Genomic DNA, 23,434 nt, shown 5'->3' on the forward strand with positions numbered 1-23,434 from the left:
GCCCGGGGTGAGGTCCCCGCTTCAGCTGCCTCCCAGGTGGACTCCCCGATGACGTCGGGGGAGGGAGCTTCGCCGCTGCCGGCCAGGGAGTCCACCTCTCGACGCTCCCACCGTGGCTGTGTTTCCACAGAGTCGGGACGGGCGCGGCTTCAGACGCAGGTTCATGAACTTCTGTCTGATACCAATGACGAGGCCTCGTGGGAGGCAGAGGAGGACATCAGGTATTTCTCTGACGAGGAGTCTGATGGCCTTCCTTCTGACCCCACTCCCTCCCCTGAAAGGCAGCTTTCTCCTCCCGAGAGTCTGTCTTTCTCGGCCTTTGTATGGGAGATGTCTACGGCCACCCCCTTCCCGGTGGTTGTGGAGGATGAGCCAAGGGCTGAGATGTTTGAGGTCTTGGACTATCCTTCTCCACCTAAGGAAGCGTCCACAGTACCCATGCATCATGTCCTGAAAAAGACATTGCTGGCGAACTAGACCAAGCCACTAACTAATCCCCACATTCCCAAGAAGATAGAATCCCAGTATTGGATCCATGGGGACCCAGAGCTGATGCGCACTCAGTTGCCTCACGACTCTGGTGTGGTGGATCTGGCCCTGAAGAAGGCTAAGAGTTCTAGGGAACATGCTTTGGCGCCCCTGGGCAAAGACTCCAGAACCTTAGACTCCTTTGGGAGGAAGGCCTATCATTCTACCATGCTCGTGGCCAAGATTCAATCATACCAGCTCTACACGAGCATCCATATGCGGAATAATGTGCGGAAGCTGGCGGACTTGGTGGACCAGCTCCCTTCGGAGCAAGCCATGCCGTTTCAGGAGGTGGTCAGGCAGCTGAAGGCATGTAGGAAATTCCTGGCCAGAGGGGTATTTGATACCTTTGATGTTGTGTCCAGGGCCGCTGCTCAAGGTGTGGTGATGAGCAGGCTCTCATGGATGTGTGCCTCCGACCTGGAGAATAGGATCCAGCAGCGGATTGCGGACTCCCCTTGCCGAGCGGATAACATTTTTGGGGAAAAAGTCGAACAGATGGTAGAACAGCTCCACCAGCGGGATAACGCTTTCGACAAATTCTCCCGCCAGCAGCCTTCAGCATCTACCTCATCAGGTAGACGTTTTTATGGGGGAAGGAGGGCTGTTCCCTACTCTTCTGGTAAGCGTAGGTACAATCCTCCCTCTCGACAGCCTGCGGCCCAGGCTAAGCCCCAGCGCGCTTGCTCTCGTCAGCAGCGTGCGCCTCAGCAAGGCCTCACAGCTCCCCAGCAAAAGCAGGGGGCAAGCTTTTGACTGGCTCCAGCAGAGCATAGCTGATATCAAAGTTTCCCTGCCGGACGATCTGCCGGTCGGGGGGAGGTTGAAAGTTTTTCACCAAAGGTGGCCTCTTATAACCTCCGACCGTTGGGTTCTTCAAATAGTCCGGCAAGGATACGCCCTCAATTTGGCCTCCATGCTTCCAAATTGCCCTCCGGGAGCTCAGTCTTTCAGCTTCCAGCACAAGCAGGTACTTGCAGAGGAACTCTCCGCCCTTCTCAGCGCCAATGCGGTCGAGCCCGTGCCACCGGGGCAAGAGGGGCTGGGATTCTATTCCAGGTACTTCCTTGTGGAAAAGAAAACAGGGTGGATGCGTCCCATCCTAGACCTAAGGGCCCTGAACAAGTATCTGGTCAAGGAAAAGTTCAGGATGCTTTCCCTGGGCACCCTTCTTCCCATGATTCAGGAGAAGATTGGCTATGCTCTCTGGACTTAAAGGATGCTTACACGCATATTCCGATACTGCCAGCCCACAGACAGTATCTCCGATTCCGTCTGGGAACACGGCACTTCCAGTACTGTGTGCTACCCTTTGGGCTCGCCTCTGCGCCCAGGGTGTTCACGAAGTGCCTGGCTGTGGTAGCAGCAGCGCTCCGCAGACTTGGAGTGCACGTGTTCCCTTATCTCGACGATTGGCTGGTGAAGAACATATCTGAGGCAGGAGCTCTACAGTCCATGCAGATGACTATTCGACTCCTGGAGCTACTGGGGTTCGTAATAAATTATCCATAGTAATATAGTAACGTAGTAGATGACGGCAGAAAAAGACCTGTATGGTCCATCCAGTCTGCCCAAGACAAACTCATATGTGTATACCTTACCTTGAATTTGTACCTGTCCTTTTCAGGGCACAGACCAAATAAGTCTGCCCAGCAGTATTTCCCGCCTCCCAACCACCAGTCCCGCCTCCCATCACTGGCTCTGGTACAGACCGTACAAGTCTGCCCTCCCCTATCCTCGCCTCCCAACCACCACCCCCTCTTTCCCCCACCTGCTCCGCCACCCAATTTCAGCTAAGCTTCTGAGGATCCATTCCTTCTGCACAGGATTCCTCTATGCATATCCCATGCATATTTGAACTCCGTTACCGTTTTCATCTCCACCACCTCCCGCGGGAGGACATTCCAAGCGTCCACCACCCTCTCCGTGAAAAATACTTCCTGACATCTTTCCTGAGTCTGCCCCCCTTCAATCTCATTTCATGTCTTCTCGTTCTACCGCCTTCCCATCTTCGGAAAAGATTCGTTTGCGGATTAATACCTTTCAAATATTTGAACGTCTGTATCATATCACCCCTGTTCCTCCTTTCCTCCATTGTGTACATGATCAGGTCAGCAAGGCTCTCTTCAGACGTCTTGGAACGTAAATCCCATACCATCCTCGTAGCTTTTCTTTGCACCACTTCCATTTTTTTAACATCCTTTGCAAGATACGGCCTCCAAAACTGAACACAATACTCCAGGTGGGGCCTCACCAACGTCTTATACAGGGGCATTAAAACCTCCTTTCTTCTGCTGGTCACTCCTCTCTCTATACAGCCTAGCAGCCTAGCATCCAAAGTCCCACCTTCTCCCAGTACAGAGACTCGAATTCATAGGAGCTCTGCTGGATTCTCGGACGGCTCGTGCCTATCTCCCGGAGACAAGTGCAAACAATCTGTTATCCCTCGTCTCCTGGGTGCGAGCGTCCCAGCAGATCACAGCTCGGCAGATGTTGAGATTGCTCGGCCACATGGCCTCCACAGTTCATGTGACTTCCATGGCCCGTCTTCGCATGCGATCTGCTCAATGGACCCTAGCTTCCCAGTGGTTTCAGCCTGCTGGGGATCTAGAGGACGTGATCCACCTGTCCACGAGTTTTCTCGAATCCCTGCACTGGTGGACGATTTGGTCCAATTTGACTCTGGGACGTCCTTTCCAAATTCCGCAGCCGCAAAAAGTGCTGACTATGGATGCGTCTCTCCTGGGGTGGGGAGCTCATGTTGATGGGCTTCACACCCAGGGAAGCTGGTCCCTCCAGGAACAAGGTATACAGATCAATCTCCTGGAGGTACGAGCGGTCTGGAACGCTCTGAAGGCTTTCAGAGATCGGCTGTCCCATCAAATTATCCAAATTCAGACAGACAACCAGGTTGCCATGTATTACATCAACAAGCAGGGGGGCACCGGATCTCGCCCCCTGTGTCAGGAAGCCGTCAGCATGTGGCTGTGGGCTCGCCGTTACGGCATGTTTCTCCAAGCCACATATCTGGCAGGCATAAACAACAGTCTGGCCGACAGGTTGAGCAGGATTATGCAACCTCACGAGTGGTCGCGCAACTCCAGAGTAGTGTGCCAGATCTTCCAAGTGTAGGGCACCCCCTTGGTAGATCTCTTCGCATCTCGAGCCAACCACAAGGTCCCTCAGTTCTGTTCCAGACTTCAGGCCCACGGCCGACTGGCATCGGATGCCTTCCTACTGGATTGGGGGGAAGGCCTGCTGTATGCTTATCCTCCCATACCTCTGGTGGGAAAGACTTTGTTGAAACTCAAGCAAGACCGAGGCACCATGATTCTGATTGCTCCTTTTTGGCCGCGTCAGATCTGGTTCCCTCTTCTTCTGGAGTTGTCCTCCGAAGAACCGTGCTTTCCGACCCTCATCATCCAGAACGAAGGGGTGCTTCTGCATCCCAACCTCCAGTCTCTGACTCTCACGGCCTGGATGTTGAGAGCGTAGACTTTGCCTCTCTGGGTCTGTCGGAGGGTGTCTCCCGTGTCTTGCTTGCTTCCAGGAAAGATTCCACTAAGAGGAGTTACTTCTTTTTATGGAGGAGGTTTGCCGTCTGGTGTGACAGCAAGGCCTTAGATCCTCGCTTCTGTCCTACACAGACTCTTCTTGAATACCTTCTGCACTTGTCTGAGTCTGGTCTCAATCAGCGCAATCAGTGCATACCATTACCGTGTGGAAGGTAAGCCGAACTCGGGACAGCCTTTAGTTGTTCGCTTTATGAGAGGTTTGCTTTTGTCAAAGCCCCCCATCAAACCTCCTACAGTGTCATGGGATCTCAATGTCGTTCTCACCCAGCTGATGAAACCTCCTTTTGAGCCACTGAATTCATGCCATCTGAAATACTTGACCTGGAAGGTCATTTTCTTGGTGGCAGTAACTTCAGCTCGTAGAGTCAGTGAGCTTCAGGCCCTGGTAGCCCATGCTCCTTACACCAAATTTCATCATAATAGAGTAGTCCTCCGCACTCACCCTAAGTTCTTGCCGAAGGTGGTGTGGAAGTTCCATCTGAACCAGTCAATTGTCTTGCCAACATTCTTTCCCCGTCCGCATTCCTGCCCTGCTGAACGTCAGCTGCACACATTGGACTGCAAAAGAGCATTGGCCTTCTATCTGGAGCGGACACAGCCCAACAGACAGTCCGCCCAAATGTTTATTTATTTTGATCCCAACAGGAGGGGAGTGGCTGTGGGGAAACGCACCTTATCAAATTGGCTAGCAGACTGCATTTCCTTCACTTACGCCCAGGCTGGGCTGGCTCTTGAGGGTCATGTCACGGCTTATAATGTTAGAGCCATGGCAGCGTCAGTGGCCCACTTGAAGTCAGCCACTATTGAAGAGATCTGCAAGGCTGTGACGTGGTCATCTGTCCACACATTCACATCTCATTACTGCCTGCAGCAGGATACCCGACGTGACAGTCGGTTCGGGCAGTCGGTGCTTCAAAATCTGTTTGGGGTTTAGAATCCAACTCCACCCCCCTAGGCCCTAATTTTATTCTGTTCCAGGCTACACTCTCTGTTAGTTGGATAAGTTGTTAGGTCAATCTCAGTTATGTCCTCGCCGTTGCGAGGCCCAATTGACCATGTTTGTTGTTTTGAGTGAGCCTGGGGGCTAGGGATACCCCATCAGTGAGAACAAGCAGCCTGCTTGTCCTCGGAGAAAGCGAATGCTACATACCTGTAGAAGGTATTCTCTGAGGACAGCAGACTGATTATTCTCACAAACCCGCCCGCCTCCCCTTTGGAGTTGTGTCTTCCCTTGTCTTTGTCTTGCTACATACGGGACTGACGAACACGAGCCGGTTCGGGCAGGAAGACGGTCGCGCATGCGCGGTGCGCATGGGCGCGCGAGGGCTAGCAAACGTCTTTGCTAGTGAAGTTTCCGATTGGAGGGGGATGCCGTGGACATCACCCATCAGTGAGAACAATCAGCCAGCTGTCCTCGGAGAATACCTTCTACAGGTATGTAGCATTCGCTGTAGTTTAGGTCAAAGGTCACTCTTCTCAAGAAAAACAACCACCTTTGCTATATGCAAATATTTTAAAAATTGTATCAAAATACTGTCAAGCAGGGGCATAGCTACGGGTGGGCCCAGGCCCGCCCACCCAAGCGCACGTACACTGCAGCAGCAGCCTAGCGTACAGCAGAGACGGCACCCGCTCTGGCTCAGCTGATCTCTCCAGGAGGTTCCTTTCTGCTTCAAACCTGATTGGCCCGCCCACCACGCCACCCAAGCAAGCGCACAATACATACTCACTGACTGCAGCAGCAAAGCAGCAGCCTGGCCCTGCCGTAAGCGTACTACTACTACCAAATCGCGAGCACCCGCTCAGGGCATGCTCAGCTGATCTCTCCAGGCACGTCGTAGCTGTTTTCCATCCATCCTACGCGGACGTGGCTGTGCGTGGCGGCGGGCGTGCTCAGCCTCGCTCTCGACTTGCTCCTCGGCTCCGTCGTCGGTTCGCTCAGCCATAGCTGCACGTGCACGCACGGCACGCAGGGGGTTGACTATTAGTGCGAGCCTCAGCCTGGCCCTGCCCTGAAACATGGGAATTTGGGAAAGGGAAAGAAGAAGGTTCTAGTTGGAATCGAGATCATTCCAGTTCCAGAATCGAGTTAGCAGCAGCAGCTGCCAGCCCAACCCAGCAGCAGGTAATAAATTGTAAATGCTTTTTTTTTTTACATCATATAATTTTAACATTATCTTGTAATTTTTTTTAATTAAGCTAGCTGGGGCCTGGGCACTATTAAAATTTATTGTTGTGGAATTTCTGGGTGGGGTAAGCACTTCACTGCCTAGGGCAAAAAATGTATATATTTAATTATTAAAATATACCCTTTTTTGGCCCTGCAGTGAAGAGCCCACCCCCACCCAGAAGCCCACCACCATGACCTGCCAGCATTTTGATTACTCTTTTGTAATCAAAATAATGGCTGTGGTCTGGTGGGCTTCTGGATGGGGGGGGGGGGGGTAGACGTTTCACTGCCAGTGCCGCCCTAGGGCAATGAGGAGCCCATCCCCACCTAAAAATTCCCTGACAATAAATTTTAATAGTGCCAAGCTAGCTTAATTTTTAAAAAGTTGTCTTTCTCTCATTTTGGTGGGTTTTTGGGTGGGGATGGTCTCTGCAGTGCCTAGTTTAAAATTTTTAAAAAAAGTGTAGGTGCCGGCGGTTTTCTCTGGGTGGACTATTGTTTTTTTTTCACATTAAGTAAGTGGTTTATGTTGATGCAGGGCAGCTGTTGGGCAGAATACTTAGGAATCCATCATCAAGTGCATTCTAAGGCATTATTTTGTAGTATCCCAAGAAACACTACTCATGTCTCTCTCTCTCTCTCTCTCTATGTATATATATCTGTCTCTCTCTTTCTATATATATATAGTGCCCACCCATATTAGCTCTGGGCCCACCCAAAATGTCAGGTCTGGCTACGCCACTGCTGTCAAGGCTTCAAAATATCATCAAAATATTGAGAAAAAAATAACATTTAAGAAACTCTCAATCCTAATTAAAGGCCCTGTCTCTATCGTTAGCCTGCGCTAAAAGGTTAGCGCCTACAGTGCAGCATAGTAAACAGGGCCCTAAAATTGGTCCGTTTGAAATTTAAAACCATTAATATCTATCACAAAATCTATGTGAATTTGCTTCAAAATTAGAGAAACTAAAATAGAAATTTCTGTGTTTTAGGTAGCCATGTTTTTGCCCTTCAATGATGCAGATGATGACATCAAAACGAACAAATGTATTAAATCAAAACAGTATACTGCTGCAGTCCCCAAAATCTAAAAAAAATCTCAATTTCATAAATAGAATTAAAAAATATATGCTAGGAAAGGTCATACATTTCCAAAACAATATGTAATACTTCATAAATATTCAAATCATAAAATTATCCAGTAATACTCCAGATTCATATATACTCAAGTTGCATTATTAAAAATCAAGTAAATTGAATATAGGCATGTCATTCCCTTTAAAAACTGTACCTGTCCCTTTTAACTTGCAAAAAACCCTGAAAAGTCCAATTCAATATTTAGCCCTTTCATTGCTACTGTATCTAATTTAAAAAATAAATTTGTGTTCTTCCTGAAGTAACCTATGATCTGTGTCTCCACCTCTCCAATGTGGTTTTATCTTATAAATAATCAGAAAATGCAAATATTCAAACTTACATATGTTCAACAAGTGTTTTGTCTACAATTTTCCTTTTGATAGCACTTGTGTGTTCTGTAATTCTTTTTTTGAGTGCACGCAATGTTTTGCCCACATACAGGAGCTTACTTGGGCAGATAACTAAATATACCACCCTCTCTGTTTTACAGTTAGAAAAATGCCTTAACTCATTTCTCCCCTGTTTGTGGATGTTCAAAATGTTTAGTCTTCAAATTAACAGAACAGACTGAACAATTATAACATGGATAGTGACCCCAAACAGCATTCTTCTTGTTCTCATTATTCATTAGCAATACTGAGGGTGCTATCAAATCTTTCAAATATCTTCTGTTTTTATAAGCAACTAGCAAATCCTTATCAGCAAACGCCAGTATAGCCTGTATGATTTGCCAGCATTTTCTAAATATTTTGATAATATCATTATACATATGGTCTTACGTTAGAGTACAAACCACTTTGTTCATGTTTTTAGAGGCTAGAAGAGTTTTTCTATCATACTGCTGTGCTCTTACTCATCCTGTATTAATGTATTTTTCAGGATAATCCCATCTCTAAACCTTCTATTGATTACCTCACTTTGTTTGTGTAAATCTTTCTGTTGAGATCAAATCCTTCTATACCTTAAAAATTGACTAAATGGTACATTGTTTTTTCAAGGATGTACTATGGCAGCTATCAAAGGGCAGTAATTTGTTTGTATCTGTAGGCTTTTGATATAGAGTAGTTTCCAACTTCCCATTCATATTTTTAATAGTAATATCTAAAAATGCCACTTTTTAGACTGTAATTGAGTTCAAACTATTGATATTCTTAGTATTCAGCCAGCTATGAAATTGACTCAGTTCCTCTATTCCCTCCCCTCCCAAATAAGAATAATATTATCTAAATATCTCTTCCATAGTTTAATAAAGTTCACATAAGGATTATCTTTGAGAAACTTATCTTCAAATTCTGTCACATAAAAAGGTTGGTCAGTGAGGAGGCCATGGTGGCTCCTATGGCGGTACCTTTTATCTGTCTAAAAAATGTTCCTTCAAAAGCAAAATAATTCTCTTGTAAAGCCAAACCTGGCAATTCTATAATAAATTCAGTAGGTATACGTGAATGTGAAGTCCTGTTTCTCAAAGATTCTCTTATAGTATTCAATGCGTCCTTCTGGGGGATGTTCGTATAGAGAGATTCCAAATCCAGAGTTGCAAGAATAGTTTTTTTCATTTACCTCTATCTTTTCTAATATATTAATAATGTGACTCTAATCTCTAACATACAGTATGAAGGTATCTGTGGTACAAGTGGTCTCAGACATACATCTATAAATATAGATGAGGGGTTCTAGCATTGAGCCTATTCTTGACACTATAATATGTAAGACACCCAAGCAGGTTTGGGTGTGGCTGAGTAAATAGTACAACCGGACAGGAGGTATAACTTCAACATAAAACTATTTAAAGATTTCCTCAGAAATTTTTCCTAAAACATTTTGTTATTTTCCTTTGTAATGATTCCTCTTAGTAATATAAATTATTACTTAATAATATTAATTCAAAAGGAGTGAAGCCTGTGAAACTGGGATTACCTTAATCAGTGGGAATTGGATTAGAGACTCAAATGTTCGCATTGTTAATTTCTGGTTTTAAAAGAGAAAAAAATGAAATAAGGTGTATTATTTTTACTAATATTGGACAATACGTATGTTTCCAATGAAATAAATTGAATATACACCATTTTGGGTTTGAAGAAGCCAACCAGACGATCAATGTGGAATAATGATTCAGATAAATAATAACTGGGGATAATCAGGTTAATACCACGTTTTTTCTGTTTACTGTTGTTTAATTGATCTCCTTGTACTTGTTTCACTCTCCCTATTTTGTGGTCTAAGGAAGAGTATAGAATTACCTGATTGAAATAATTCTTGTGTATTACTTTCTCTCAGGCTTATTTTCAAAAGAGAAGGGTGCCCGTCTTTTGACACAAATCGGGAGATGGGCGTCCTTCTCTCAGGGTCGCTCAAATCGGCATAATCGAAATCCGATTTTGGGCGTCCCCAACTGCTTCCTGTTGTGGGGATGACCAAAGTTCCCGGGAGCGTGTCGGAGGTGTAGCAAAGGCGGGACTGGGGCATGCCTAACAGATGGGTGTCCTCGAGCGATAATGGAAAAAAGAAGGGCATCTCTGACGAGCACTTGGCCGACTTGGTCCATTTCTTCTTATGACCAAGCCTCAAAAAGCTGCCCGAACTGACCAGATGACCACCGGAGGGAATCAGGGATGACCTCTCCTGACTCCCCCCAGTGGTGACTAACCCCCTCCCACCCTGAAAAAAACAACTTTAAAAACTTTTTTTGCCAGCCTGAAATATCATACTCAGGTCCATCGCAGCAGTATGCAGGTCCCTGGGGGGGTGGGAGGTGTGTGTATGTCAACGGAGGCATAGCGAAGACGTGGATGTCCTTCTTTCAAACATTTTGGATGTCCTGAACTGCCTCCCCCCCCACACACACAGGGACAGCCAAATTTCAAGGGAGTGGAGTGGAGGAGTGGCCTAGTGGTTAGAGCACTGGTCTTGCAATCCAGAGATGGCCGGTTCAAATCCCACTGCTGTGACTTGTGATCCAAAATCCAAATAAATAAATAAAGGGGGGTGTCAGAGGCATAGCAAAGGCATGGACATCCTTCTCACAGAAACATCCACATTTTGGACGTCCTCAACTGCCCATCGCAGGGACAGAGGCATAGCGAAGGCACCCAACACTTGGACGTCCTTCACCCATACTAAAAAAAAAAAAAGACGTCCCTGACGAGCACTTGTACGTTTTCACCTGGACTTATGTTTTTTTAAGGTTGTAGATGGCAATTTATTTAAGGTTGTAGACGGCTATTATACACGCAGCTTGTCTGCATGTATGAAGCCGTCTTTGGCATAACGCTTGGCTGCTCTGCACTGGCTTCCCCTCCTTAGGAATGAAATTGTGTGCAAATGAGCAAACAGCAAGCAGCTCATTTGCATGCGATTTCCTTCATGCATGCCTGTTCCTTTCCCAATCGCTAAGGGATCAGTAAGGGAAGGGCTTTTTCTGTTCAGTTAGTTCATCAGTTAGTCCACTGCAGTGCCCCTTAGGGTTACACTGGGTTACGCTTGCCTCTGGGCAAGTCTCCCACCCGTAACTTAATTCTCCAGTGGTTTCTAAGCACACTGGGGCCATACTTCCAGGAGTACCACAGTTCCTAGAAAACACTCATAAACCCAAGACACAAACCACTAGGATTCTTAGTTCAGGACAAACAGAGCTAATAAATGAATTGATTTATTATCATAACAAATTAGAACAGTGAACAGATGAATAGGGTGTAATTAGCAGACGGTAACAGGTAAATTAAACAGGAGTCAATATTAAACTGGAAAATTAACTGAAAAGAGTCTCATTATAGAGGTTTGTACCTTGCACACTCCCACTCTGAGACTAAAGATTTTCAGCAGATTCAATCAGAGCCCAGAGCATAAACACTGAGGGGCCTCTGGCCAGCAGCACTGCAGGTTACTTTTTCTTTAGAACTTAGGTGGGAAGAAAAACGGTCACTTCTGCAACAGCTTTACAAAAAAGGAAAAAACACAGACACCATCTGCTGGCCAAACAAGGGAAATGCACTGGGAACATCATATATGTCATACATTCACATAAGAAATCACAGGCATTAGTCCCCTGTTTCGCCACAATTACCTTTCCATATTTCTGTCCTGATTGTAATGAGGGTCCCATTGCTCCATATTTCTGGCCTGATTATTTTGGTCCTCATTTCCTTATTCCTCTCCCTTTGCAATCTCCCTTTTGGCACCATATGTTGCTTTTGCAGTGGGGGGGGGGGGGGGGGGGGGGATTACTGAATTAGACCTTCTGTTCCATATCTTTCCTAAACAAAAAACTTGAGATGCTAAATTGTGCTTAGGTGGTTTAATATATAATGAGGCTGAAGGGTCAAACACCTCATCTGAATCGCTCCTTACCCACTTATTCTTTCTCTTTACAGTGGGACTTTTAGACACTTTTTCCACCTCACATATAGTCCTAACTAAATAGTCCTTTTACTAAGGTGCGCTGAAAAATGGGCTCCGCTAGTGTAGGTGCATGTTTTGGGCACGCGCAGATCCATTTTTCAGCACACCTGTAAGAAAGGCCTTTTTAAAATGTTTGCCAAAAATGGATGTGCGGAAAAATAAAAATTGGCGCGCATCCATTTTGGGTCTGAGACCTTACTGCCACCCATTGACTTAGCAGTAAGGTCTCATGCGGTAACCATGCAGTAATCGTCTACGCGCATAGAATGACGATTGTCACCAGGTTTCCACTGTGCACAGGAAAATAAAAATTATTTTCCAGCATGCATAGCAGACACGCGTAAAAAATGAAATTACTGCCCAGGTCACGCGGTAGCCAGGCGGTAACTCCAAACTGACACATGTAAGATGTATGCACACACGTGGCTTAGTAAAAAGGCCCCTAATTTCTTATTCTTCTCCCTCATTGAATTATATCTATTATCTTTCTTATGCCATGGGTACACAGAATTGTATTTATAATCCATTTCATCCCTTTTAAATTTTTACTTCCTTCTGGAAATAACTCATCTGATTATTATAATCCTCATGCAATATAGTAAAACATGTCTCGTATTCGTTCAGATTACATAATTGTGCATCTCTAGCTTTCTCAGCTTTTTTACTTGCTGACTGAACTATCAAGATCATAACATCCAAGGAACAAGGAATGGATCCTCAGGAGCTTAGCCTAGAATGGGTGGCAGAGCTGGTGGTTGGGAGGCAGGGCTAGTGCTGGGCAGACTTATACGGTCTGTGCCGGGGCTGGTGTTTGGGAGGTGGGACTAGTGCTGGGCAGACTTATACGGTCTGTGCTGGGGCTGGTGGTTGGGCGGCGGGGATAGTGCTGGGCAGACTTATATGGTCTGTGCCAGAGCTGGTGGTGGGAGGCGGGACTGGTAGTTGGGAGGCAGGGATAGTGCTGGGCAGACTTATAGGGTCTGTGCCAGAGCTGGTGGTGGGAGACGGGACTGGTAGTTGGGAGGCGAGGATAGTGCTGGGCAGACTTATAGGGTCTGTGCCAGAGCTGGTGGTTGGGAGGCGGGGATAGGGCTGGCCAGACTTATAAGGTCTGTGCACTGAAGAGGACAGTACAAATAAAAAAGTAGCACATATGAATTTATCTTCTTGGGCAGACTGGATGGACCGTGCAGGTCTTTTTCTGCCGTCATCTACTATGTTTACTATGTTTATTTGTTCAATATTGCTTCCCAAGTTCCTCATAAAATCAACATCCTCATTAAAAATATGGAGTTCCTTACTAATTCGCCACCCCCTTGGTATCATTTTATTCCAACAGTATTCAAGTAAAGTAGAGGAATGTGATTCAGTATGTAATAAACATTTACTGTGCTTTATTACTTCCTTCCAGTATTCTAAATGATTGTCAATGTCATTACTATTCCTAAAAATTATTCCTTTGGAATTAACTCTTGCAGCTGTGTTTCTGGAAAACTCAGAATATTCCTCCATGGTGAGAAAGTCATTTTGCCTCACAGATAACAATACAGAACAATAGAGGCTGTGATCTAAAGCAGATAATCCACAGAAGAACAATGCAGACCAGAGTGAAAGTAGCAATTTATTTTATTTATTTATTTATTGCATTTGTATCCCACGTTTTCCCACTTCTTTGCAGGCTAAATGTGGCTTACAATACATCATGAATGGTGTAAATATATAAGAGAATATACATTTAGTATTACATAAGGAGACTGGGTAACATGATAATGATAAAACATGATAGTAGTGTAGCAAGCAAATATTATAAGACAATTCTGGATATATGTGTAGGAGTTCACATTTGTTGGTCTTTGTGGTATGCCTTGTCGAAGAGATGGGTCTTCAGTAGTTTGCAGAAGTTAGTTAATTCATAGATCGTTTTCAGGCTGCGCGGCAATGCGTTCCAGAATTGTGTGCTCAAGTAGAAATACACTCGTTATTATTATTAATCCAGTTAAAAGTAAGTAATCCAAATAAAAACTAACCCAAAAACATATGTCTGTACTTCTTTTTTGGTTAATTTTTATTTGGATTACTTACTTTTAACTGGAGTAATAGTATTATTTAATTAATATGTTTCTTATTATTTATTTCTTATTATTTATTTTTATAGTGGAATGATAAGCCCTGATGCAGCCTCTGGGAGGCGAAACGTGGCCATGTCAGGCAATTCAGTTTAATAAAGAGAGTATTCCTACTTTCACTCTGGTCTGCATTGCTCTTCTGTGGATTATCTGCATGTAGATCACAGCCTCTATTATTCCATGTATATACTACTGGATATTCAGACTCTGGGATAGGTCTTGGGGGTGGGGGGGGTTGGAAGAGGGGGTCCTCTGACAGGGGGCCAGATCTTGTATCGGGGGTCAGTTCAGTTGGAGGATTCTAACTTGGGGGCAGAGCCACTGCTGCTGGCTCCCTCCCACCACTGCCATCCTCCAGACCGCCGCATAGCCAATACAAAAATGGGGGGGCAGAGCCGAAAGAGGGGGGGGGGGGGGCTTATCACACTTCCCTGCCCCCACCGCAATTCCACATACCTTGGCTGGTGGGGGTCCCCAAGCCCTGCCAGCAGAAGCCTTCTCCAGCATTGTTCTCCACTGCATTGCCTGCCTTGCTTTGAAAAACAGCCACAGGGCAGGAAATGCGGCAGAGAACAGCGCTGGAAAAAGGCTTCTGTTGGCGGGGCTTGGGGACCCCTGCCAGCCAAACCAGAGGCCCCAAAGCCCTGTGTCTACTCCTCCCCAGCCTGTAAGGGGGGCCCTGCGCCAGAGTTTTCTCTCTCCTGCTCCTGTCGGGACATGATCACCTGGGTCCCGTCAGGAGCAGGAGAGAGAAAACTCTGGCGCTGGGCCCCCCTTTGAGGCTGAACCCAGGGGAATCTTGTCCCATCTGACCCCCCCTCTCAGCGGCCTTGCTTTGGGGGGGGGGATTGGGAGGTGGAGGCTGTGTTGGGGGGGGGGGGAGTATGCCGCTGCATTACATCCTATACTTAAGTTGTCTGTGCCTCTGCCCACCCATGTTATTCCCACATCTGGCCTATTCCTATGTTAGGTCAACTCTAAGTACAGAGTCCAACAGTCTACCGGGTTTGAGAAGGCACAGTTGCCCCACTATTCCATTGTGGTCAGACATGCTCTCAAGAGAGCCAAAAGTTTGAGTACCCATGCCTCTGCTCCCCCTGGCAGGGATGCATGCACTCTGGAATCTTTTGGGAGGAAAGTGTTTGAGGGCTTGATGCTCATCTCCCACATCCAGACCAGCTCTACATGAGCATTTATTTGAAGTAGAGAGCTGCACGGCTTCCGTCCCCGTGGGAATCCCGCGGAACCCGCGGGATTCCCGCAGGGACGGAGGCAGTTCCTGCAGGGTTCCCGCGGGGATGGAAGCAGTTCTGCGGGGTTCCCGCGGGGACGGAGGCAGTTCCTGCGGGGTTCCCGCGGGGATGGAACCAGTTCTGTGGGCTTCCCGTGGAAGTGTAAGCTGCACCTGCACCAGCCTCTCATCTACAGAATACCAATTTATTTGAGTGCTGTCTCCTCCTCCTCCTCCTCTTCTTCCTTGCTTTAACAGCATAAATGTGGAAAGTCTTCCATTAAGGAGGTGGTAGAGTCACAAATGATGACGGAATTCAAAAAGGCGTGGGATGAACACAGAGGATCTCTAATTAGAAAATGGAAGTTATATAAAAGCTAACCTTAATTGGCTGCATGTGTGTGGATGTGTCAAGTGACGCTTAGATGGCGACTCTGGCTGTGATGAACTAGGGCTGATACCTGGCAGACTTGTATGGTCTGTGTCTCATACATGGCAATCTGGTGTAGGATGGGCTGGAAAGGGCTTAGACAGCAACTTCAGTGGCTGGAACATGAGGACAGTGCTGGACAGACTTTTACGGTCTGTGTCCCACAAATGAGAACATGAATAGGCTGGAGTGGGCTTCGATGGCAACTCCAGCAGTTGGAACATAAGGATGGGGCCAGATAGACTCCTGTGGTCTTTGTTCCAGAAACACGAAAGAAAGACCATAATCAAGTATATAATATCACACTCGTTGATTTAATGATGAATTGATCATGAGTGTGACTAGTGGGCAGAGTGGATGGACCGTTCAGGTCTATTTGCTGTCACTTACTATGTTACTATTAATCCTCTTTGCTCCCAGGCTGGTGCACAGACCTCAGCTCTGACACAGGCATGAGAATCAGATGTCACCTGACCTACTGGCGCGTGCATGTGGCGGCCTCTCAGCACCCACTGCCAGTGGATCAGAGACAAATCTTACATGTGCACACCAGAGTGTTCCAAGTTCCAACTTCTGTTCCTTCCTTGCCTACAGTGCTGTGGCTCAAATCCAGAAAGAGACTGAGGGAGCTGACTGGAACTTTCTTTATGTACTTTTAAATTCTTACGGGGATGGGTGGGGATGGGTTAAATTCTTGCGGGGATGGGTTGGGATGGTTTAAATTTTTGCGGGGATGGGTGGGGATGGGTAAGATTCCAGTGGGGATGGGTGGGGACGGGTAAGATTCCAGCAGGGACGGGCGGGGATGGGTAAGATTTCTGTCCCCGTGCAACTCTTTAATTTGAAGTCCTTGGTGGGCAATGTGCTCAAGATTGCAGATAAGCTTTCTCCAGAGTAGGCCACTCACCTTTGCCAGGTAGCCTCCAAGCAGGAGGAGTAAAGAAAGCATTTGGCTAGGGCTACTTTTGATGTGGTGTCCAGGCTTTCTGCTGTTGGTATCGGCATGCACAGACTCTCGTGGCTGCGTGTCTTAGACCTTGAACGTGCGGTTCAGGAAGAGCTAATGGACACACCATGCCAAGGAGATAACCTTTATGGGGACAGGGTGGAAGAGGTAGCTGACCTCATTAAGAAAATAACTGATACCATCAAATCCCTGTCTTGGCTCACTCCTGCAACCTCCACTTCTTGTAGGTTTTCAGGCAGGGGTCAAAAGGATGCTTACTACTCTCGAAGGCATAGATACACCCCTTCCTCCCATCCTCATCAACAGGCCCAGCCCCAGCATTTCCATTCTTGGCAGCAGCAGGCCCAGAAAACCCAGCCAGCTCCTCAGTCTAAGCAAGAAGCAAGCTTTTGACTAGCTCCAAGACAGCATAGCCACCATAAATGTGCCTGTCCCAGATGACCTGTCGGTAGGATACAACTGAATTTTTTCCAGGAATGGTGGCCTCTTGTTTTATAACCTCAGACCTGTGGGTTCTGCAAACAGTCTGGATGGGATACATTCTCAATTTGCATCAGCATCCTCCAAATTTCCTACATAGAGAATTCAACTCCACCGTCTTAGGCCCTTTTTGTTCTATTCTAGAGTGCATCTTCACAACAAGACTGAATATTAGTTCAGGTTGATTGGTTTCCAGTTGGCATTGCCATTGCAAGTCTCTTTTCTCATCTGTTTATTGTTTTCAGTGACTCTGGTAGCTGTGAGAAGCCTATGACCTGCTTGTCCTCGAAGAAAGTGAAGTTACTCACCTACAGCAGGTATTCTCTGAGGATAGCAGAACCAAAATTATCAGCATCCCTCCCACCTCCCCTAGGAGTTGTATTCTTTATGCTTTTTGATCCAACTGTGGGTCCTGTACTACTCAGGAAAGGCTCTCAATCATGCACATTGTGGGCCTGCCAAAGGCTTTTGTTTTACGAAGAACGCTGAGTAGTGTCCACACTAGAGCTGTCGGGGACATCACCCACTTATGAGAATCCTTGTCCTGCTGTCCTCGGAGAACACCTGCTACAGATGAGTAGCTTCACTTTATTCGAAAATGGTTTGGGGATTTAATAGCTACAATTACAGAAAATCCTGAGATTCTTCAGTCCTAGAAAATTCCAGAAATTATCAAACAAACTATTATTACAGTCTAGCAAGAATCAATACGGAAACACTGCACTTTGTGACTGTATGGCAGAGGAAATCAGTTAAGTCCAACAGTCTGCCCAAAAGACTGCCAAGAAATAAAGACAATAAGGGTGAGATTCAAACTTTTTATTTTTAATTAATTTTCTGTTTCTGGTGGTCCCCTTTTTACCTTTTCTTCCATCATAATTAATGATCCCTTGATTTGAGGACGACCTGCAGTACATATTTTCGTATAGGTTTTTATAACAGTGTAAAGATTCCCTAAAGGATTGAGACACTTTTGAGCTCTAGTGAGTATTCTTTATCTTCATTTTAGGGTCCGGGAAGAGAAGATGAAATTTCAGCTTGACCTCACTGTCCAGTTTCTGCTGAAACAAGGCCAAGTGGAAATGGATAACGTTTATGTAATTCCAGAGTATTCTGATGCTATTCTCCTGCACAGAAGTGTTATTGAGGACTTAAACAACACAATCCGGGTAACATTTTTTGATATATTTTCTTTTCATTACAGGAGGAATGGAGCAATTGAAGCAACCTATTGGTGTGAATCATTCTGTTTTTTATTCTGCAGAAATTTAAGGGGCCTTTTTTTACTAAAGTGTGGTAAAATCTGGGCTTAGCATGTTCTAATGCAAGACTTTCCAATGTGCTAAGCCCAGATTTAACTCGGAAGTTATGAGGTTTTTTAAAAATATATTTTAATGGAGGTCATGTGCTAACAGTGTCATTAGTGCGTGGCACCTGCCTACAGTTAACAAGGGAGCACTTACTGACTCTTATTTAGGAGGTGCTAGCTGCTCCTTTGTTAGCTCTGTGTTATCCAGTTAGCACACACTAATCACAATGTGCTAACTGGATCATTTGAGAACACCCACTCTCTGCCCATGACATGCCTCCTCTATGAAAACATGTGCTAAAAGGCAAAATACTGCAAAACTCTTTAATGCATTTTGTGGTAGCCTGTTCTCGCGCATGGGCTTAGGGCCCTTTAGTAAAAGAGCCCCTAACTATTTCTGTTAAACAAAAATCCCAGAAATATACAGCATACAGAATTGTGTATATATATAACAGCATTTGGCAACAAGTAGATTCCCTAGATCAGTGATCTCAACCCAATCCTCAGGACACACCCAGCCGGTCAGGTTTTCAGGATATTCACAATTAATATGCATGAGATAGATCTGTATTCAAAAGAGGCCATGTGGATATTCAGAAAACCTGTCTGAAGGATTGGGTTGAGAACCACTGTCCTGAACTGAAGATGCTATGCCCCTTGATTCAGAACTCATTGAATTGGAAAAAACCTGATTTAAGATGAATTATTTCATAATAGTTTTGTTTTAAAGAGCATTATATATATATATATATATATATATATATATATATATATATATATATATATCTAATGCTCTTTAAAATATGTATATATATTGAAGAGAGAGTGCTTGGCGCCTTTTCCAGGCTTTTCTGAAACTGAGGATGGTTGATCTGTTACAGCCTTTTTTCAATGATGGGGTCTCTAAAACGTTTACACTGGCATTAGTGATTCCGCAGCTGAATTGCTGCAATAGCCTAATTGTGTAATTGCCTACTAGGCTGATGCATAGATTATAGGTAATCCATGGCTGCTAGGGCTGTGCTTAAACACCCAAACATGCTGCAGTAACTCCATTTCTGTTGACTTTTCATTGGCTTTCTATTCAGTAATGAGCTAAATTTAAATGATAAAACATTCACTTTTCATACTTTATGGAAAGAGGGGCCAGTTTACCTCGGCAGTAAATTACATCCGTATCAATCAGGACAGATACTGCATTCATCCCGAAACATGTTACTGATGGTGCCTTCAGTAAAGAAACCTGGCTGGCATTTGAGGGTACGGGCTTTTTCTATAGTAGCCTGCTGGTCAGTGGCTAGGAATTTAATTTTTAACAAGGGGTGCTTCTCCCATGCCCCCTCCAGTACCTTAAAATCACCTCTGCTCTAATCTTTGTCCGGCAGCAGCAGCAGCACTCATGCTGCCTTTGACTTGCACCGGGACTTTTTCTCTGAACTATCCTTCCTTTCACAACACAGGACATTGTGTCAGAAGGGACGGGATGGTTCAGAGAGAAAGTCCCAGTGCAGGCAGCTTATAAGTACCACTGCTGCTGCCCGGGCAAAACTTGGAGCACAGATAGGGGGGACAGGTGGCCGGGTCTGATAGGGGGTGCATACGCAACACACGCACCTTGAATAAATTTGCCACTGCTGCTCGTTATGGAATGGTAAGAGAATTATCTCCTTTTCAGAAGGAATGGGGATGTTTCCCTTTTCCCTTCAGCTTAGGGGTATAAAAGAGAAGTTGGTGCAGTTCACGCTTGGGGCTTATTTGCCTTCATCTTTAGTTATTTATTATTTGCATCTGTTTTATTATTTCATTTTATGATGTATGTCGTTTTGACGGTTTTGTGTTTATTAATGTACGCTATTTTGTATGGGGTCTTGATCAAGCCAAGGAAGGCAGTCTATAGATCTATCAAACATATAAACGGCGAGTGACCGACTCACTCGCAAATGCGCAGTAGAGACTTCCCTCTCTGTTCCGCCCCCGCGTCAATACATGATGACGGGGGCGGGACAGAGAGGGAAACTGCGCAAAGCCGCCAAGGTCGCTACCACTCCCCCCCCCCCCCCCCCCCCCGAGGTCGCCGCTACCGCTCCCCCCAACCAGCCCAGGCCCTCTCTCCGGTACTGAACTTACATCCATTCGCCGGAACACAACACGCACATCAGCTGAGCTGCTGTCCGCCTTCCTTCCCTGCATGTGTCCCGCCCTCGCTGACGTTATGTCACACGAGGGCAGGACACAGGCAGAGAAGGAAGGCCAACGGCAGCTCAGCTGATCTGCCCTGCTGCGTTCCGGCGAATGGATGTAAGTTCAGAAGCGGAGAGAGGGCCTGGGCCAGGTGGAGGGCTGGCGGCGGTGACTCCGGGGGTGGGGGGGGAACGGTAGCGCCGACATCGCGGGGGGGGGAGGAGCGGTGGCGACCACGCGGGGGAGGGGCCAGCGTCGACCTCCGAAAACCTAATACCAGCCCGTTTTAACGGGCTCAACGACTAGTAACTAAATAAATAAAGAAATTTGAAATAAATATACTACCAGTGAAATCATGATACAATAGAAACAAGTAGAAAAAGCATGCAGAGGCATAGCTTCGGAAATGTTTTTGAACATAGATTTATAGAAGAGAGCACTGGCAATTATTGCATTTGAATTGTTGGTGATGACTCCTTTCCAGAATTCTTTCCTATCCCACCATAAAACTTGGGGGGTGGGGGGAAGAGGAGGAGAAGAAATGTACAGCTCCATCCAAGTTCCCTGATCCTGGCTGCTACCGAATTTGGATCAGTCATTTTCAACTCTTCCACCACACCTCCCCTTCGATTCTCTCCAAGAGCTATGGGCTCATTGCTGATTGAATACCAGCATTTCTGCTCAGTGCTTTGACATAAATTATTTACTGTCTAATGTTCTGATTGATGTGATTTAATTACTGCTTATATTGTATTAGCATTTGCATTGTTTTGCCAATTTATTTTAATTGTAAACCACTTTAAAACCTTGCTTGTGTTAACCGGTATATAAAGTCAGGAAATCAAATCAAACTTACCAAAAGCATGGCTTAACTTGGAATGCATTTTGAAAGTCAAGCTTCTGCATGTCTTGCTTACATTTTTTGTTGCTACATCATTTTCCAAAGTTAATTCTAGGAAGTCTTTCCTGAAAGAAAACAGTAGAATGCTGTCTGTGGATCGATGTATATAATTTTCACCTTCCCCATGCAGTTATATTATGTCATTTTTACAGTTAAACTGATTGTTATCAATGCCTTTACATTAGGCATGGAACTTTTTTAATAAACATGATTTTAGTGATATGAAAAAAATACCTACAATATGGACTTGTGTGCCACAGTGCCACCACACCATCACAGAAGGCTCCCCACCTATGTACTTAATCCAGTACCCATATATCCCAGAAATAATAGTTTGGATGCTCCTTGAACAAAATCGTCTTAAATATTTTAATCTGCTTGAACTCGACACTTTTTTTTTTCAGAACCTTGGAGAACAGAAAATTGCTAGTATGATAGAAAGCAAAGATTTCCACAAGGGGATAATTCAACTAGAGTGGGAACACAAAAAACTGCGGATGGAAATGGAGGATCTTCACCAAAAGATCCGGGATATTCAAATGCTACGTATCACAAGGGAACTCCAAATAGTAAGTTATTCTCTATATTTAAAGTTTACCCTAAAAATGTTTTTTTTAATTCCTCCTATTTAGCACTGCCACCTATCCTGTTTGCAAAGGAGAGTACCTGCATTTTATTTCTAAAAATATTAAACACAGAAACGTAGAAAATGATGACAGATAAAAATTATATAGTCTATCTCCTTTCTGCCTCAGTGATCCTTTATGCTTGTACCACACTTTCTTCAATTCAAATATTGTCTTTAGCTCCACCATCCAACAGAAGAAGTAGAGGAAAAAGTCCCCACAGAAACAAAGATGAAGAAAAGCTGTACTGACAGTCGAACAGAGCAATGACAAGACAAATGTCTGTGAGACTTCAGTAACGAGTTGCTATTTTATGCTGTACATTTGTGTGCAAAAAAGCAGAGCCCTAAGAAAAAGGCCAAGGATCATCACAAATTAGTGTATACAGTGGGGGAAATAAGTATTTGATCCCTTGCTGATTTTGTAAGTTTGCCCACTGACAAAGACATGAGCAGCCCATAATTGAAGGGTAGGTTATTGGTAACAGTGAGAGATAGCACATCACAAATTAAATCCGGAAAATCACATTGTGGAAAGTATATGAATTTATTGCATTCTGCAGAGGGAAATAAGTATTTAATCCCTCTGGCAAACAAGACCTAATACTTGGTGGCAAAACCCTTGTTGGCAAGCACAGCGGTCAGACGTCTTCTGTAGTTGATGATGAGGTTTGCACACATGTCAGGAGGAATTTTGGTCCACTCCTCTTTGCAGATCATCTCTAAATCATTAAGAGTTCTGGGCTGTCGCTTGGCAACTCGCAGCTTCAGCTCCCTCCATAAGTTTTCAATGGGATTAAGGTCTGGTGACTGGCTAGGCCACTCCATGACCCTAATGTGCTTCTTCCTGAGCCACTCCTTTGTTGCCTTGGCTGTATGTTTTGGGTCATTGTCGTGCTGGAAGACCCAGCCACGACCCATTTTTAAGGCCCTGGCGGAGGGAAGGAGGTTGTCACTCAGAATTGTACGGTACATGGGCCCCATCCATTCTCCCATTGATGCGGTGAAGTAGTCCTGTGCCCTTAGCAGAGAAACACCCCCAAAACATAACATTTCCACCTCCATGCTTGACAGTGGGGACGGTGTTCTTTGGGTCATAGGCAGCATTTCTCTTCCTCCAAACACGGCGAGTTGAGTTCATGCCAAAGAGCTCAATTTTTGTCTCATCTGACCACAGCACCTTCTCCCAATCACTCTCGGCATCATCCAGGTGTTCACTGGCAAACTTCAGACGGGCCGTCACATGTGCCTTCCGGAGCAGGGGGACCTTGCGGGCACTGCAGGATTGCAATCCGTTATGTCGTAATGTGTTACCAATGGTTTTCGTGGTGACAGTGGTCCCAGCTGCCTTGAGATCATTGACAAGTTCCCCCCTT

The 23,434-nt window shown here is 45.5% G+C and overlaps 1 protein-coding gene across 1 annotated transcript in view; it reads left to right on the forward strand.

Annotated features, from left to right (window-relative positions):
- The window catches only part of CFAP43 (cilia and flagella associated protein 43), a 254,521-nt gene that overhangs the window by 215,490 nt on the left and 15,597 nt on the right, over nucleotides 1–23,434 (forward strand). Inside the window, exons 34-35 of the mRNA XM_030202783.1 lie at nucleotides 18,052–18,211; nucleotides 21,838–22,002. Of these exons, the coding sequence (XP_030058643.1) occupies nucleotides 18,052–18,211; nucleotides 21,838–22,002 (325 nt within the window). The remainder of the gene's footprint in view (nucleotides 1–18,051; nucleotides 18,212–21,837; nucleotides 22,003–23,434) is intronic.

Source organism: Microcaecilia unicolor, chromosome 5, assembly GCF_901765095.1.
Source record: "Microcaecilia unicolor chromosome 5, aMicUni1.1, whole genome shotgun sequence".
NCBI lineage: Eukaryota > Metazoa > Chordata > Amphibia > Gymnophiona > Siphonopidae > Microcaecilia > Microcaecilia unicolor.